General features: G+C 39.8%; 1 protein-coding gene across 4 annotated transcripts in view; it reads right to left on the reverse strand.

The window, feature by feature from the left end:
- aplf.L (aprataxin and PNKP like factor L homeolog) overlaps positions 1-17,304 on the reverse strand; it is a 136,756-nt gene that overhangs the window by 119,175 nt on the left and 277 nt on the right. For 3 of the 4 annotated variants that reach the window (XM_041562632.1, XM_018262804.2, XM_041562631.1), the window contains exon 2: positions 6,661-6,732. The exons of the other annotated variant lie outside the window; for it this stretch is intronic. In XM_041562632.1, the coding sequence (XP_041418566.1) occupies positions 6,661-6,704 (44 nt within the window). In that variant the 5' untranslated portion in view covers positions 6,705-6,732. The remainder of the gene's footprint in view (positions 1-6,660; positions 6,733-17,304) is intronic. 4 annotated transcript variants of the gene reach the window in all.

Raw genomic sequence — 17,304 nt, forward strand, 5'->3', positions numbered from 1 at the left:
TGAGGGTTTTTATTATTTAGGGAGAAAAGAAATCCAAACCTGTGTGAAAAAGTAATTGCCCCCTGAACCTAATAACTGGTTGGGCCACCCTTAGTAGCAATAACTGCAATCAAGCGTTTGCGATAACTTGCAACGAGTCTTTTACAGCACTCTGGAGGAATTTTGGCCCACTCATCTTTGCAGAATTGTTGTAATTCAGCTTTATTTGAGGGTTTTCTAGCATGAACCGCCTTTTTAAGGTCATGCCACAACATCTCAATAGGATTCAGGTCAGGACTTTGACTAGGCCACTCCAAAGTCTTCATTTTGTTTTTCTTCAGCCATTCAGAGGTGGATTTGCTGGTGTGTTTTGGGTCATTGTCCTGCTGCAGCACCCAAGATCGCTTCAACTTGAGTTGACGAACAGATGGCCGGACATTCTCCTTCAGGATTTTTTGGTAGACAGTAGAATTCATGGTTCCATCTATCACAGCAAGTCTTCCAGGTCCTGAAGCAGCAAAACAACCCCAGACCATCACACTACCACCACCATATTTTACTGTTGGTATGATGTTCTTTTTCTGAAATGCTGTGTTACTTTTACACCAGATGTAACGGGACGCGCACCTTCCAAAAAGTTCAACTTTTGTCTCGTCGGTCCACAAGGTATTTTCCAAAAAGTCTTGGCAATCATTGAGATGTTTTTTAGCAAAATTGAGACGAGCCTTAATGTTCTTTTTGCTTAAAAGTGGTTTGCGCCTTGGAAATCTGCCATGCAGGCTGTTTTTGCCCAGTCTCTTTCTTATGGTGGAGTCGTGAACACTGACCTTAATTGAGGCAAGTGAGGCCTGCAGTTCTTTAGATGTTGTCCTGGGGTCTTTTGTGGCCTCTCGGATGAGTTGTCTCTGCGCTCTTGGGGTAATTTTGGTCGGCCGGCCACTCCTGGGAAGGTTCACCACTGTTCCATGTTTTTGCCATTTGTGGATAATGGCTCTCACTGTGGTTCGCTGGAGTCCCAAAGCTTTAGAAATGGCTTTATAACCTTTGAAATTGAACTCAGGTGTGATAAACCACAGTTAAGTCATTTTTTAACAAGGGGGGCAATCACTTTTTCACACAGGCCCATGTAGATTTGGAGTTTTTTTTCTCCCTTAATAACGTAAACCTTCATTTAAAAACAGCATTTTGTGTTCAATTATGTTATCTTTGACTAATATTTAACGGTTTTTGATGAGCAGAAACATTTAAGTGTGACAAACATGCAAAAGAATAAGAAATCAGGAAAGGGGCAAATAGTTTTTCACACCACTGTATATAAACAAGCTGCTGTGTAGCCATGGGGGCAGACATTCAAGTACCGGACACACAGCAGATAACAGGTAAGCTGTGTAGAATCCCATTGTATACTACAGAGCTTAACTGTTATCTAATGTATATCCTGTGCCTTTTCTCCTTTTTCTGCTTTGAATGGCTGCCCCCATGGCTACACATCAGCTTGTTTATATAGTGCATTATATTTTAATTACTTTAAAACACATACATTTTATGGTATTACTGTTCCTTTAAAGGCATTACCAGAACCAGCCATCACAACATCACCCGGCAGTGCATTCCACAACCTCACTGTCCTCACTGTGATGAACCACCTACGTTGCTTCAAATTAAAGTTCCGTTCTTCTAGTCTGAAGGGGTGGCCTCTGGTGTGTTAATTTTTTTTTATGGGAAAAAAGATCCCCTGCTATTTCTCTATAATGTCCTCTAATGTACTTATAAAGTGTAATCATGTCCCCTCGCAAGCGCCTTTTTTTCCCCCAACCTTGACAGTCTACCCTAATGATTTAAGTCTTCCATCCCACTAACCAGTTTAGTTGCACTAAGTCTCTGCACTCTCTCCAGCTCATTTATATCCCTCTTATAGACCGGAGCCCAAATCTGCACTGCATACTCCAGGTGAGGTCTTACCAGGGACCTATAAAGAGGCAAAATAATGTTTTCGTCCCTTGAGTTAAAGCCTTGAGTTATGCAAGACAGTACTTTGTTTGCTTTAGTAGCCAGAGAAAAACACTGCCTGGAATTAGACAACTTTAAAAGTGCACAAAATGTTTTCACTGTAGATAATTTTATCTACCTATGGAATTTGATGTTTTGCAAATTAATCTCCGTGTACATACGCAATATTTTTCATTTGTCCTGGAAAACAAATGTCTAAAACCAAAACTGGTTAAATGTCTGTGATAAACCTCTTCAGTGAAACAAATCTATCATGATAGACAAAGCTACTACGTTCAATTTGGAAGCTTTTATAGCATTGCATTTTAAAGGGTTACTTGTTTAATAAAAAAATTACGTTACATTTAAAATTATGTGACATAGCACTAGGTAAAGGCATTTTCTAGCCAAAATAGCATTGTTCCCCCAACTGGAGTGTGGACTGTATTTTAGCTCCTCTGGTGGGAGAAACAATTTTGCTGTAGTTGCCCTTTAAGTGACTACATAATCCAGAATCAGAAAATCAAGCAGTAAAAGCCAAGGTATCCTGGAAGAAATCATTTAGATACATTTCAGGCACCTGAAGGAGACAGAAATGACGTAGGTGAATGTAGATGAGCTACGCAATTGTAGCACTCTCTGAAGGACCAAGTTTGATTAAAGTGAAGTAGCCAGAAACACAATAACCCTTAGATCCTCTATTCCCTGCTCCCCTTTCCCCCCATTTTCTGACAACAGTTTCCTTCAAGGAAGTGTTATAGGTAAAATATGCAATAAGGTCTGTACCACGGATACAAATTGTACGGGGCAGATTTATCAAGGATCGAATTGAAAGTTTTTATTCCAAATTCAAATTTTTTTATGGTCAAAACTGTCAAATTCGACTAGCGAGTTATTCCAATTCAATTCGAGTTTTTTAAAAAAATTCGAATTTCAAGATTTATCATACTATGGCCCTTTAAGAACTCAAATTCGACAATTCGCCAACCTAAAACATGCCGAATTGCTGTTTACGTCAATAGGAGACGTATGGACTTGTTGGCAGCCTTCCTGAAATTTGAGGTTTTTTTGGAGAAAAAATTCGAATTGAGGTTTTTAAATTAGAATCTAATTCGATTCTAGGTTTCGGGTCAATTTAATCGATCAGAGTTTGAAAATGTGATTTTTGTTTTTTTAAATTCGATTGGTCAAATTTAAAATTTATGAGAGTTTAGGGGAGTTTTTAAAAACTCACATGAATTCAAAATTCGACCTTTGATAAATGTGTCTCCATGAGTTAATTTTATCATACCTGACTGTTACACGTCTGTATATGCAAACATATATGTTCATATTCCCCCCACAGTTTAAGCAACTGATGTAAATTAGCTGGAAATATGAGCAGGGGAATCAGGCTTTACATACAGTATCTGGTATCTTTGTCATTTATTACACTATTATTCTGGATATGAATTGACTACTGCTTTAGCTGAGTAGAGCTTTAGTTCTGCATAAATACATCTCAAATGACTATGGGGAAATTCACATATTCACAATGAATCCAATCTTTGGTTAATCCTTTGGGTTATTGGGTGTCCTAGCAAATTACAGACAAATGTACAAGTATTATAAATAAAGAAGTACTGCAGAAATATTACAATGTTTGCTAGGGTATATATTCCCCCGTGCTGTTGTTCCTTTGCTGTCGACTTTGCTTGTTGCTGGTGCAATGGATACAAACAAACTACTATAAAATAAAATGCTACAGAATTCATGAGAAACTCTGCAGTATTTTTGCACTAAAAACAGCTGTTATAACAAAGACTCTAAAAGGCATTCTAACACGGGAGGCACATTTATCAAGGGTCAAATTTCAAATTTATGTGAGTTTTTTAAAAACTCCCATGAACTTGACCAATCGAGATTTATTGCAAAAATCTAATATTTTAAACATGGGTGAATAGGATCAACCTGAAAACTCGAATCAAATTCGGATCGAATTAGTTAAAAACTCGATTGGAATTTTTTTTTATCCGAAAAAGACTTGAATGTCAGGAAGGCTGCAAACAACTCCAAATTGATCCCTGGACTTCTCCCATTGACTTTAACAGCAATTCAGCAGATTTTTGGCGGCAAATAGTCAAATTTGAGTTCTTAAAGGACCAGGGTATGATAAATCTTGAAAATCTAATTCATTTTTTTTTTAAAAAAAAACTTGAATCTAATTTGAATAACCCCCTAGTCGAATTTGACAGTTTTTACCCAAAAAAACAACGAATTTTCAAAAAAAAAAAAAAAGACATTTTCAATTCAACTAGGGATGCATCGAATCCACTATTTTGGATTCGGCTGAACCCCTGAATCCTTCGCGAAAGATTCGGCCAAATACCGAACCGAATATGAATCCATTGCATATGCAAATTAGGGGTGGGAAGGGGAAAACATTTTTTACTTCCTTGTTTTGTGACAAAAAAATCACGCAATTTCTCTAGCCACCTCTAATTTGCATATACAAATTAGGATTAGGATTCGGTTTGGCCGAGCAGAAGGATTCGGCCGAATCCGAATCCTGCTGAAAAAGGCCGAGTCCCGAACCGAATCCTGGATTCGGTGCATCCCCAGTGTCGGACTGGCCTACCGGGAAACCAGGAAAACTCCCGGTGGGCTCAGGTGTCATTGGGCCCTCTTGCTTCTAACAATTTGGCCAATTTCATGGTCATTCTCTATTTCTTTATGGGAACAATAATGGAAGACTAGAGTATAGTATGTAGAGAAAAGAGACTAGGAGAATAAAGAGGTTGAGTGAGGAGAGGAAGAGTAATATTTTAAAAAGTGGTCCCACAAATGTTTTCTGGTGGGCCCCTGGTATCCCAGTCCGACACTGATTCGACCCTTGATAAATCTGTCCCTGAAAGATGATGTGAGCATGTGAAGAGGCTGAAGCCAACTACTGGCTGCTTTTCCCTAAACATAGAGCCACAGAGGCAGCTGAGAGTTTGGGCTTATCTCCATTGCTTAGTGTGTGTATCAGTCGGCAGCCTCATTGACCATGTAAGTCATGGGGTTGATCACCTTTGAGTTTACTTTCAGTATGGTGTAGAGCAGTGGTCCCCAACCAGTAGCTCGTGAGCAACATGTTGCTCTCCAACCCCTTGGATGTTGCTCCCAGTGGCCTCAAAGCAGGTACTCATTTTTGAGTTCCTAGCTTGGAGGCAAGTTTTAGTTGTATAAAAACCAGATGTACTGCCAAACAGAACCTCAATGTAGGGTGACAATCCTACTAAATGGCCAATCACACCACTTATTTGGCACCCCAAGAACATTTTATATGCTAGTGTTGCTCCCCAACTCCTTTAACTTCTGAATGTTGCTCACGGGTTCAAAAGGTTGGGGATCCCTGGTGTAGAGAGAGATATTCAGAGACAATTTGCAATTGGTTTCCATTTTTTATTATTTGTGTTTTTTTTTTAAGTTTTTTGGCGTTTAATTAAGCAGCTCTCCAGTTTGCAATTTCAGCAGTCTGGTCCCTAGGGTCCCAATTACCCTAGCAACCACGCACTGATTTGAATAAGAGACTGGAATATGAAAAGGAGAGATAAAATAAAATGTAGCAATAACAATACATTTGTAACCTTACAGAGCATTTGTTTTAGATGGGGTCAGTGACCCGAATTTGAAAACCGATACAAGTCGGAGGAAGAAGGCAAATAATTCAAAAACTATAAAAAATACATAATGAAGACCAATTGAAAAGTTGCTTAATTAAAGAATTGGCTATTCGATAGCATACTAAAAGTTTATAAGAAACCTTCTGGCCAGGGAGATTGAAATGTTAGTGTTAGCTATGTTAGCTGCCATGCAAATTCACCAATACTTGTTTTAAAGGAATTAATTCAGTATAAAAATAAAAACTGGGCAAATAGATAGGCTTTGCAAAATACAAAAGTGTTTCTAATATAGTTAGTTAAGGAAAAATGTTATATATAAAATAAAAGGCTGGAGTGACTGGATGTCTAACATAATAGCCAGAACACTACTTCCTGCTTCGCAGCTCTCTTTGTTTCCACTCAAACAATCCGAGTTTTCGAGTTTCGCAACTCGAACTCGCAGAACTGAGTTTTTCCCATTTGAGCTTCTTTTTAAATAAGAAACCATTCGAGTTGTGAGTTCAATCGAAGCATAAAAAACACTAACATTCAACCTTTGATAAATAACCAAAAAAGAATTGAAATGCCTTAAAGGAGAAGGAAAGGTTGAAACTAAGTAAGCCTTATCAGAAAGGTCTATATAAATACACCAGTAAACCCTCAAAGTAATGCTGCTCTGAGTCCTCTGTCAAAGAAACACAGCATTTCTTTCCTTCTATTGTGAAGACATGGGTTTCTGTATCAGACTTCCTGCCTTCAGCTTAAACCTCCTTGCCCCGGGCGTGAGCATGCTCAGTTTGCTTCTCTCACCCCTCTTCTCTGCTGTAATCTGAGACCAGAGCTTTAAGTGAGCAGGGAGAGACTCAGGCAGGAAGTGCTAATACTGCAGCTGCTATCCTAAACAAACAGGGAGTTTCTAGAGCTTTTAAATCAGGTATGGTAAAACATTCTACAAAAGAAATATAGCATTCTAGCTTGCACTATTGCAGCTAATCTGTTGGAAATAAAATGCCTCTGTATCTTTCCTTCTCCTTTAAATTAGTAATTACTAAACCAATGCAATTACCGGCTTAATTCGCAGTTTCCGATCCACCACCTCCAGCAAAGCATGACTTCTGGATACTCTTTTGTCTGAAATCTGAAGAGACAGAGGGAGGAAAAGAATGAACTATTAGTCTGGATCTCCATTTTTTTCAGTTCAAAGCTGTCTCATCTAATTTAACCCGGGAAGCAGATACTAAATTTTATGAAGACTAAAGGCTGTGCAAAATGTGTGCCAGAGAGTCTTTCCAGAGATTATTTTTGGATAACACTTTTTTTGTTTTTGTGCAGATATTTATTTCCCCTTTGCTTCAGTAATATGGCCTTGTATGGCTCTACATATAAAACAGGAATATTAGATTAAGGAAAAACAGACGAAAAAGTCATTTTAAAAAAAGGAAAGTCACAAAAACTTTGCAAAGCTAGTAGGGCACGCTTGCCCCTACTGAATGTTATTCCATTATTATTATTTAGATAGTGCCATCATCTTCTGCAGTGTATTGCCGTCATGCACTATTTTTCTGATAATTAGGGACATGCACTGGTTAAAAAACCTGATCAAGCACAAGTCTACAGTGAATGCAGAGGACACCCTCCATCTGTTTTGGTTGTTGCTTTGATTTGACTCATGGAGCCGAAGTACAGGTATGGGATCCATGATTCGGAAACCCATTATCCATAAAGCTCTAAATTACAGAAAGGCCATCTCCCATAGTCAAATAATTCAGGTTTAAAAAATGATTTCCTTTTTTTTCCTCTGTAATAATAAAACAGTACCGTGCACTTGATCTCAGCTAAGGTGTAATTAATTGAAGGCAAAAAAAAAAAATCCCACTGGTTTCAATAATGTTTAAATTATTTTTTAGCAGATTTAGGGGCATATTTATCAAGGGTCGAATTTCAGATTTGAAAAACTTCAAAATTCGAATTTAAAAAGACCAACCGAAATTAAGTCAAAGTTTTTTTTGGCCGAATAGGTCCATTTCCGATCGAATATGTCCATATTCAGTCGAATTTGAATCGTACGAATCAAAGTAACAGCACATTCGATCAAATTCGAATCAAAGTTTTTCCAAAAAAAATTGACTCAAGGAGGTCCCCCGTAGGCTAAAACAGCAATTCGGCAGGTTTTAGATGGTGAATGGTCGAAGTCGAACTTTTAAAGAGACAGTACATGATCAATTTCAATATTCGAATTTTTCAATTTGGACTATTCCCGAGGTACACAAAATTAGTTTGAAATTTTCATTTTTTTTTTAATTCGAAAATTCCCCTTGACCTTTGATATATCTGCCGCTTCATTTCAGAAAAAACCCTTATCAAGAAAACCCCAGGTCCCACGCGTTAAGGATAAGAGGTCCCTTACGTGTAATGGAGATTGTCAGGAAAACATTTTTTAGTGTTTTGCAAAGGCTGGTAGGATATTTATATTCATATATAGGGTTTCCATGTCCTATCACAATAAAGAACTCACATAAAAAGGGTTTCAATTTTAAAACAGACCATTATATATATATATATATATATATATATATATATATATATATATATATATAGTGAATAAAGTACCCCCTCTTGTAAAATATAAGGATATTATAAGCTACTAAGGAGTTCCATGACCATATAAAAATACAAGGTTGAGTGCTTTTATACAGGTCATGGAACTCCGAGGTGACTTCTAATATCCTCATATTTTGCAACTGGGGGTACTTTATTTATTATAATACACAAGTTTCAGTTGGGGCTCATTTATCAAGACTGGGAACATGTTCCCATGGGCAGTTACCCATAGCAACCAATCAGTGATTAGCTCTTTAAAGCCAGCTGCAAGTAAAACAATGAATGCAACAATCTGATTGGTTGCCATTGGCAATGGGCAAATTTGCCCAGTGTTGATAAATGACCTCCAGCGTGTCATGTGATAGAAATGACATCACTAAGCTCCGATGACATCAGTAAGCACTGTTTATTAGGATATCATTTACAGGATATTCTAGGCTCTTGTGTATTATAAAATAATAGGCTGCTCCAGCAGCTATTAAATAATGGATAATTAACCCCCTACTGTAATTTAGAAAGAGATCAGAAGTAACTGTAGAGTCGCAAAACAAAATTGACTTTTCAGTAAAATGAATGAAAGAATTCCTGATGCCTCCCTGGCAGAGAATCCAGCCTTGTGATATAATTAGTGAATCAAAATCTTTCTGATGTCCGAGCAATCTCCAAGAGTCCTTCCAGGCGAGGAGTTATAGTTAAACAGATATCTGGATTGCTTCCGCTTCTCACATCACTTGGCAGGACTATGTGATCATCCTCAAACCCATTCATTGTTCATCAACCCATATATATGAGATTTTGGTGACAAGGCAGCTTTCTAAAAGTCATTTGGGCCGTTATTGTATATAAAAACCCCAATTATTTCCCTGTTTTTAACACTTTTTTTGACGCGCAGATGGCTAGCAGCATTACTTTTCTCCAACAGAGACAGTGAAAGATATTCCTATGTAGCTAAAATGAGAAAATAAGCTGCCTGCTATCTCTTATGGGCGAGGATTGTAAGATTTAATTCTCCACTTCCAACAGCCTTGGAAATAATCTTCGTGGGCTTTCAGCTGGTTAGACTGGATGTTCTCTGAGCCACAAACCCACGGCCTGTAAATGCATTAGAAAGTGGGGGGGGGGAAGCAGCCTAAGTGTAAATACATCAGAGTAGAAGTTAACCCTTGTAGTAACTAAGCTATATGTGTATTTTTGTACAGGTAGGGGATCCGTTATCCGGAAACCAGAACCTCTGAATTACCAATGGCCATCTCCTATAGAATCCATTATAATAAAATAATCACATTTTTTTTAAAAATGATTATTTCTCTGTAATAATAAAACAGTAGCTTGTACTTGATCCCAACTAAGATATAATTAATTCTTACTGGAAGCAAAACCAGCCTATTGGGTTTATTTAATGTTTACATGATTTTCTAGTTGTTCGCCTTCCAAACACTTTTTTCAGTTCAGTTGTTTTCAGATTGTTCACCATAAACAATGACTTTTTTCAGTTGCTTCCCATCTTTTATTTTTTTACCGTTCTTCCAAAATTGAAGTTTAAGGTTTAAAGTGAACCTGTCACCCAGACACAAAAATCTGTATAATAAAAGTCCTTTTCAAATTAAACATGAATTCCAATTTCTATTTTTTATTAAAGCATTCATAGCTTTTGTAAGAGCATTTAAAAACCTCAGCTGTCAATCAAATATTGTCTGCCCCTCCTCTATTCCTTAGAATAGAGGCGGGGCAGAAAATTGCTTTCACTTTCCAATTAGCACTTTCTATATGTCTGCTCTCCCCGCATTCCCCCGTTCTCTTCACTGTTTAATTGTGTAGCCAGTGCATGGGGATGGACATCGTGTTCCACATTCTGATGCACAAACAAGATTCTGAGATGATGCGAGGCTTGTCTTAATAACAGTGTCCACAAAATGGCTCCTGCCTGCTTGTTATAATTATGAATGTCCAGACTGAAGGAAATAAGAATCAAATAATTTATAGAGTGTAATTAAAGTTAATTTTGCTTGACTAATGTGATAAAATAAGATTTTGAATGATTTTTTTGGGTGACGGGTCCCCTTTAATGTCCCTAGTGTTTCAGTCTGGCAGCTCAGTGATCAGATCAGATTCTATAATGTTACAATTTGCTACATTTGGTTGATACGTTTCTCAGCAGCATCTGTGAAACATTAGCAACTATTGTATCAATTCTAACTGCTGCCTCAGGGATCCTGCTCAGCAGGGACAAAGATAACAAATGTATCCACTAAACGTAAGATCAGTTAAAAAGTCGGCGCCCCCTTCCAGAGCTGCTTTAGAAGGTGAAAAATGAAACTTTACACCTCAATATCAGAAAAACACAATAGAAAATAGATAATTGTGAAAAGACTATTTTTGGTGAACTATCTGAAACTAACTGAACTGAAAAAAAAGTGGTTGAAGGCAAACAATCCCTTTAAGATATGAAGATCCAAATTACAGAAAGATCCTGTAAGACGTGCCGGGAGATTACCGGCTTCTCTTACCTCCCGGCGCATCTCTCGCAGATTGCGGGTTCTCGGCCTCGGTGATGCCAGCGTTATGACGCCTAGCATTGCCACATCACGAAGAGGCTCAGAATTCGAAGATTGCCACCAAATCTTCTTTAAAGGGCCTGTCCTCCCTTTTGTCTGTGCCCAAGCTGGTTCCAGTTTACTGTTCCTGCCGAAGCGTTTTGTTGATTGTTGATTTGTATCCCTGGCTTTGACTCCTGTCTGACTTCCGACTCCGATTCCTGCCGCCTGCCTTGAACCTTTTGCCTGATTCTCGACTACGTCTCCTCTAAATCCTTGCCAGTACCTTGTTTACGGACTTGTTGCTGTTACGCACTTTCTCCTTGTGTTTTCCGCAGCACAAAGCCCGGGGCTCCTAAAGGGCGTTGGTGAACACCGGAATCCTCAGGGATCCCCTGTGCGTTGTAAATGTATCCATCACTGAGTAAGGTTCCCGATAACGAGATCATTATCTGGAAAACCCTTGGTCCCGAGAATTCTGGATAACAGGTCCCACACCTGTATTGATGTTTTGAGTTCTAGTCTGTTTGTAGCCTTGATAAATCACACTGGTACAAAGGAGCTCTAATTGTCACAGAATGTGGCTAAATCGCCGTACTAAAGCTGGCCATAGACGCATAGATACCATTGTATGAAACGAAGGTTCCGACGATTTTCAGACTGTGTGTGTGGATCATCCCGACATTTTTCGCACCATTAAGACCGGTCGTTCAATCGATCAGACGGGTTACAAGAATTATATTGGCTGCTGATAATATCTCTGCATGTATTGCCTGACGATATCAATGGGAGATCACTACAATTTGTCGGACATAACTTTGCTGCCTGTCAATTAATGGCCCGAGCATCATGTGATTTGTTCTCTTTACTACTATATAATAATCTGAATGTTTAGTTGCAGGTCGGCAGATTGCATTGGACGTTTGTTTGTCATATATAGCCTAATAATCTGCACGTCTATGGCCAGTTTACGAATGGGAACCCAGGTAACAGTGACTTATTTGTATAATGGCCACATTCCATTCAGTCTTTCACTTGCCTAATTGTGAAGTTGGTCCTGAAGTTGGTCCAGCACAGATAGTGTATAAATGCCTGTAAATGGTCTTCTGTTCTACTAGACAGGCCACAATGCATTCACCATAAGTACAGCTAGGTGAAACTCAAAAGCAACAAGTAACATCTCTATCAAACCCATTACAGCTATGGGACCCGTTATCCAGAATGATCGGAGCCTAGGGTTTTCTGGAAAAGGGATCTTTCCATAATTTGGATCTCCAAACCTAGTCTACTGTAAAATCGTTTAAAAATTAAAACTAAATATGATTTGTGTTGCCTCCAATAAGGATTTATTATATATTGGTTAGAATCAAGTGCAGTGCACTGTTTTATTATTACAGAAAAAAAATACATTTGGAATTGATTAAAAGGGAGCCTATGGGAGATGGTCTTCCTGTAATTCTGAGCTTTCCGGATGATGGGTTTCCGGATAACAGATTCCATACCTCTACATCTAAAGCACTTAAAAATGTCAGCCCACATTCGCAGCAGGCTACAACTTTGGTCTGACTATATGCATCAAATCAAAGGAAATTCAGCATTTAATATATAATGGGTACGATACACACAAATACAAAACCACCAAAGGGTACGAAGAGGATACTGTCATGGGAAAAAATTCTTTTTTCAAAATGTATCAGTTAATATTGCAGCCCCAGCAGAATTCTGCACTGAATTTAGTTTCTGAAACAGATTTTTTTAAAATTAATTTTAAAATCTGACATGGGGCTAGACATATTGTCAGTTTCCCAGCTGCCCCCAGTCTTGTGCTCTGATAAACTTCAGTCACTCTTTCCTGCTGTACTGCAAGTTGGAGTGATATCACCCCCACCCCCAGCAGCCAAACAACAGAACAATGGGAAGGTAACCAGATAACAGCTCCCTAACACAAGAGAACAGCTGCCTGGTAGATCTACGAACAGCACTCAATAGTAAAATCCAGGTCCCACTGAGACACATTCAGTTACATTGAGTAGGAGAAACAACAGTCTGCAAGGAAGCATTTCCATCCTAAAGTCCTGGCTCTTTCTAAAATCACATGACGAGGCAAAATGACCCAAGATGGCTGCCTACACACTAATATTACAACTAAAAATATACACTTGCTGGTTCAGGAATTAAATTTTATATGGTAGAGTGAATTATTTGCAGTGTAAGCAGTGTAATTTAGAAATAAAAACTACATTATAAAAACACAACAGAATCCCTTTAAACAGAAAGATGTCCAGTGTTGAGGGATCTGGAAGAGGAATGTCATCCTAAGAAGTGGATAACTATTTAGTTGCAGCTGCAGTTCTGGCACATGAGAAACTACCCTGTGAATGAGTGAAGAATGACAGTTTTCTTTCATGAATATTATTATATACTTAATGTATTAACATACTTTATAAAGTCAGGTTTTTATTTAACCATGAATATTGATAACTATACACTTCCCAGCTGAAGTGCCTAATCCTCTTGCAGTTTAACTGGAGTGCGTTGAACTGGCAAAAAAATGGCAACTATTATATATAAGTAAATGAAATGTTAAGTCCGTGTTAAGTATGCAGCAATGGAATAAGCAAACTGTATTTTTTTTTATTACAAACTGTTTAAAAACATTCTCTGGTTTTACAACTGCGCCACCTGCAGACTCCTTAAAGTAACTACAGGATGTAAAAAGAAATATTGTGCAGTAACTGACAAGTGTATATGATCAGTCCAGGTATGGGATCCGTTATCTGGCAACCTGTTATCCAGAAAACTCAGAATTATGAAAAGGCTGTCTCCCATAGAGTCCATTTGACCCAAATAATCAAAAAGTATTTACTTTTTCTCTGTAATAATAAAACAGTATCTTGTACTTGGTCCCAACTAAGATATGATTAATCCTTATTGGAAGCAAAACCAGCCTATTGGGTTTATTTAATGTTTACATGATTTTCTAGTAGACTTAAGGTATGAAGATCCAAAAATACAGAAAGATCCCTTATCCGGAAATCCCCAGGTCCCAAGCATGCTGGATAACAGGTCCCATGCCATATATGTGTATATATGTATGGTGTCGGTATTACGATGATTATAAGTGGGTAGTATGACTGAAACTGTGACAATGATCCAATAAAATTACAGAGTGAACTACAAAGTACCTGAATGCAAAAGATAATGCCAGACTGAATGGCTATAGGTAGGTTTTAGAGATGTGCGGGTGGCCCAAAACATCACTAGTAGCTTTCTTTTTCTAGGCGGGCAAACTAGGTTACTCTCCCTGAAATGACACAACTACAGTATTTGTATGCTTGTGAAACTTTGCTTATATATTTTTGTACTTTTCCCCATGGAAATAATAGAACCTACATCTAGTAAGCTACAAACATGCGCTACTAATGAACCAGTTTATGGCGTTACATTTGGAGAGAAATGGCTGCAAAATAAAGTCCTGCAGTGGGTTGAGTCCCGGTAGAATACTTGCAAAGCACTCAGGATGTTACTTCCAACTTACATGAAGCTTACACCAGGGGCAGGGTAGGTGTACCAGGACAGGGGAAAAACATCTGTGTAAGTGGGTGTGGGACAGGGGTAAAGGTTGGGTGACACAGTTGGACACGATTGCACTGAGAAGGTTTGGGCTATGTTCATTTTTGAGGCTATTGAAGTGGCCAGCACTGGGACTCTTAAAGCTACAGACACCTTCCGAGGTTGCAGCAGCTTAAAGGAGAATTCAACTTGTTCAGAAAAAAACCCCGTACCCCCCACCCCAGGTAGACCCTCCTCCCTCCTCCCCCCAGGCTAACTACCCCCCCCCCGTAGAAATATACTTCATACTTACCCCTCGGCGCAGATTCTTCCAGCGGAGATCTCTGTAAGCTGACTGGGAGATCAGTATTTCTGCGCATGCGCAGTTGGAGCAGTTTGCGACAACTGCGCATGCGCGAAATTACACAGAAATTGCCGATCCGGTCAGCTTACAAAGATCGCGGAAGATGGATGCGTGGAACTCCGCTGGAAGAATCTGCGCAGAGGGTATGAAGTATGGGGCATTTCCCGGGGGGGGTAGTTAGCCTGGGGGGAGGGGTGTCTACCTGGGGTGGGGGGTACAGGGTTTTTTCCCGAACAGGTTGAATTCTCCTTTAAGGATTCCCCTGCATTAAAGGAGAATTCAACCGGTAGCTTAAAAAAACCCTCCCCCCCTACCCTGGGTAAACCCCCCTCCCTCCTCCCAAGCCAGCCTACTTGCCCCCTTGGCCAATGCCCCTAATTACTTACACACCGCTATGTGCAGATTCTGGCCTCGGAGTTCACGGCAGCCATCTTCTTCTTTCTCCGGTAATCTTCGTGTATTAACGACATTTTCGGCGCATGAGCAGTTGGAGTAAATTTGCGGGCCCGAACAACTGTGCATGCGCTGTAAGTCACGAAAAATTCCAAAATTTTTTGTGACTTTCGGCGCATGCGCAGTGGTTCAGGACCGGAAATTTACTCCAAGTGCACATGCCCAAAAATTCAGAGAAAGACAGAAGAAAGAAGATGGCGCCCGTGAACTCCCGTGGCCAGAATCTGCATGGAGGGGTAAGTAAAGAATTAGAGGATTTGGCCCGGGGGGTGGCAGGTAGGCTGGGGAGGGTGAAGGGAGGTGATCTACCAGGGTAGGGTTTTTTATTATGGGTTGAATTCTCCTTTAAATTATGCACTTTCGAACAGGACACAAGCAGCGGCTCTGAGCGCAACTCTATGGAACTGCAAGGAGACCTTTTGATGCAAAAACAAGGCCTGGACTGGGATTCAAACAGGCCCTGGCATTTCAAATACACAGAGGTCAAAACAGCCTACTAAATAGTGACTGTCTATGGCATCTTACAGCAGTCCATCTGGCATTTGCCAGAATCCACAGATTGCCAGTCTGGGTCTGGCAACCGGCCTTCCTATATTTTTATGTTTTTTTCCCTATAAATAACATTGGCATCAAGCAACATTTTTACTGGCCCGGCCGGTAAAACACTGGCCAAGTGGCAACTATAGGAAGGGGCAGGCAGCCCAGAAGAAGAAGAGCAGAGGGGCAGTTGATATAAGGTCTGAAGAATAGTGTGGCCCTAGCCTTAATCAATGTAATTTTTAAAGGAGAACTAAACCCTAACTAAAGAAGTAGGTAGAAATTCTGCTTGATAATTTGCGACGACCCCTAAGCTTAGCTTCTCAACAGCTGCTCAGAGCCCACTGAGCATGTGAGTGTCACAGACATTTTCCAAGATGGTGACCCCCTGTGACAAGTTTGAAGTCCTGGATCATTGCTGCTATTGGCAAGCTGAAACTTTTAGGCTGATGCAATAAGTTCAGTCTATAAAATATGGCATTTTTAGCCATATTAATGTTAAGGGTTTAGCTCTCCTTTAAGCAGTCCTGCAACTGTACTCAGGCCTGCCATCAGGGGGGGACAGTTGTCCTGGGCCCCACAGGTTTTTGTGTTAGGGGGGGCCAGGCTATGCTTCACTTACTTGATTAGCCGGGCCCCCTTACTGTCAGCCTGCTGCAAAGTTTAGAAGAGAGGACGGGAGCTCCGGTATACCCTCATTGGTTGTTTAAGTCCAAGTAAAGCTGTACAGGGACATACCTCCCAACTGTCCCATTTTAGAGGGATAGTCCCTCTTTTGACAGCTCAATTGGCAGTCCCTCGTTTGTACTGAAAAGTCCTGTTTTTCTCTGCACGGAACAGCCAGAAAAAGAAACAAAGTTTCTAACTTAATTGGCTTTTGGCAGAGAGCCCAGAACAGCCACAGCTGCAGATAAGATACTTTTGTAACAATTTCTAGATAAGCAAGTTAGTAATTGTAACAATATAAGATAACAGGTCCCTTGGGAAAAGTTAGACTCACAGCTTAACGGCAATTCACCTTCATTAGCAAAACTGTAATAACAGATATATGTTCGAACTTTCATAACCTGACAAATTTCGTAAAATAAACATGGTAATGAGGAGGTGTGGCTAAAAAATTGGGCATGGTCGAAAAAATTGTTGGGGAGGTATGCAGGGATTGGATGGGTGTAATAGGAACTTCCCTCCAGCCTATCCAATCCCAATGCAGCTTCACCGGGACTTAACTTAATCGACTAATGAGGGTACAGAGAAAAATAATGCTGGTACCGGAGCTCCCGTCCTCTCTTTGGGGGGTGAGATCACCAATGGCTTTTTATAACGTAGGGGGGTTACTGTTTTAGCTCTGATGTCTGTTTGGCTTTTTTACTGTGGGGTGGGGGCGAGATATGGGGTTGGGCTTGGGGGCAGGCGGGGACCAGGGGGCCCAGAAAATGTTGCTGTACAGAACCCTGTGATTTCTGAAGGCAGCCGACTGTACTTGTGGTCATAAATCACCCCTAATGTATAATGAGCTGCTCCTTATCTCCAAACCTAGCAAAGGCTGCAGCTGGGGGTTGATTTATAAAGAATTCTCTTACCGCCATTAAACAAATCAGGGGGAAAGGGAGAGCGAGTTTAATTTTGCCTCAGTGCTGTACATAATAGAGATTAGGAACATGCGTATTTT

This window comes from Xenopus laevis, chromosome 5L (genome assembly GCF_017654675.1).
Source record: "Xenopus laevis strain J_2021 chromosome 5L, Xenopus_laevis_v10.1, whole genome shotgun sequence".
NCBI classification, from domain to species: domain Eukaryota; kingdom Metazoa; phylum Chordata; class Amphibia; order Anura; family Pipidae; genus Xenopus; species Xenopus laevis.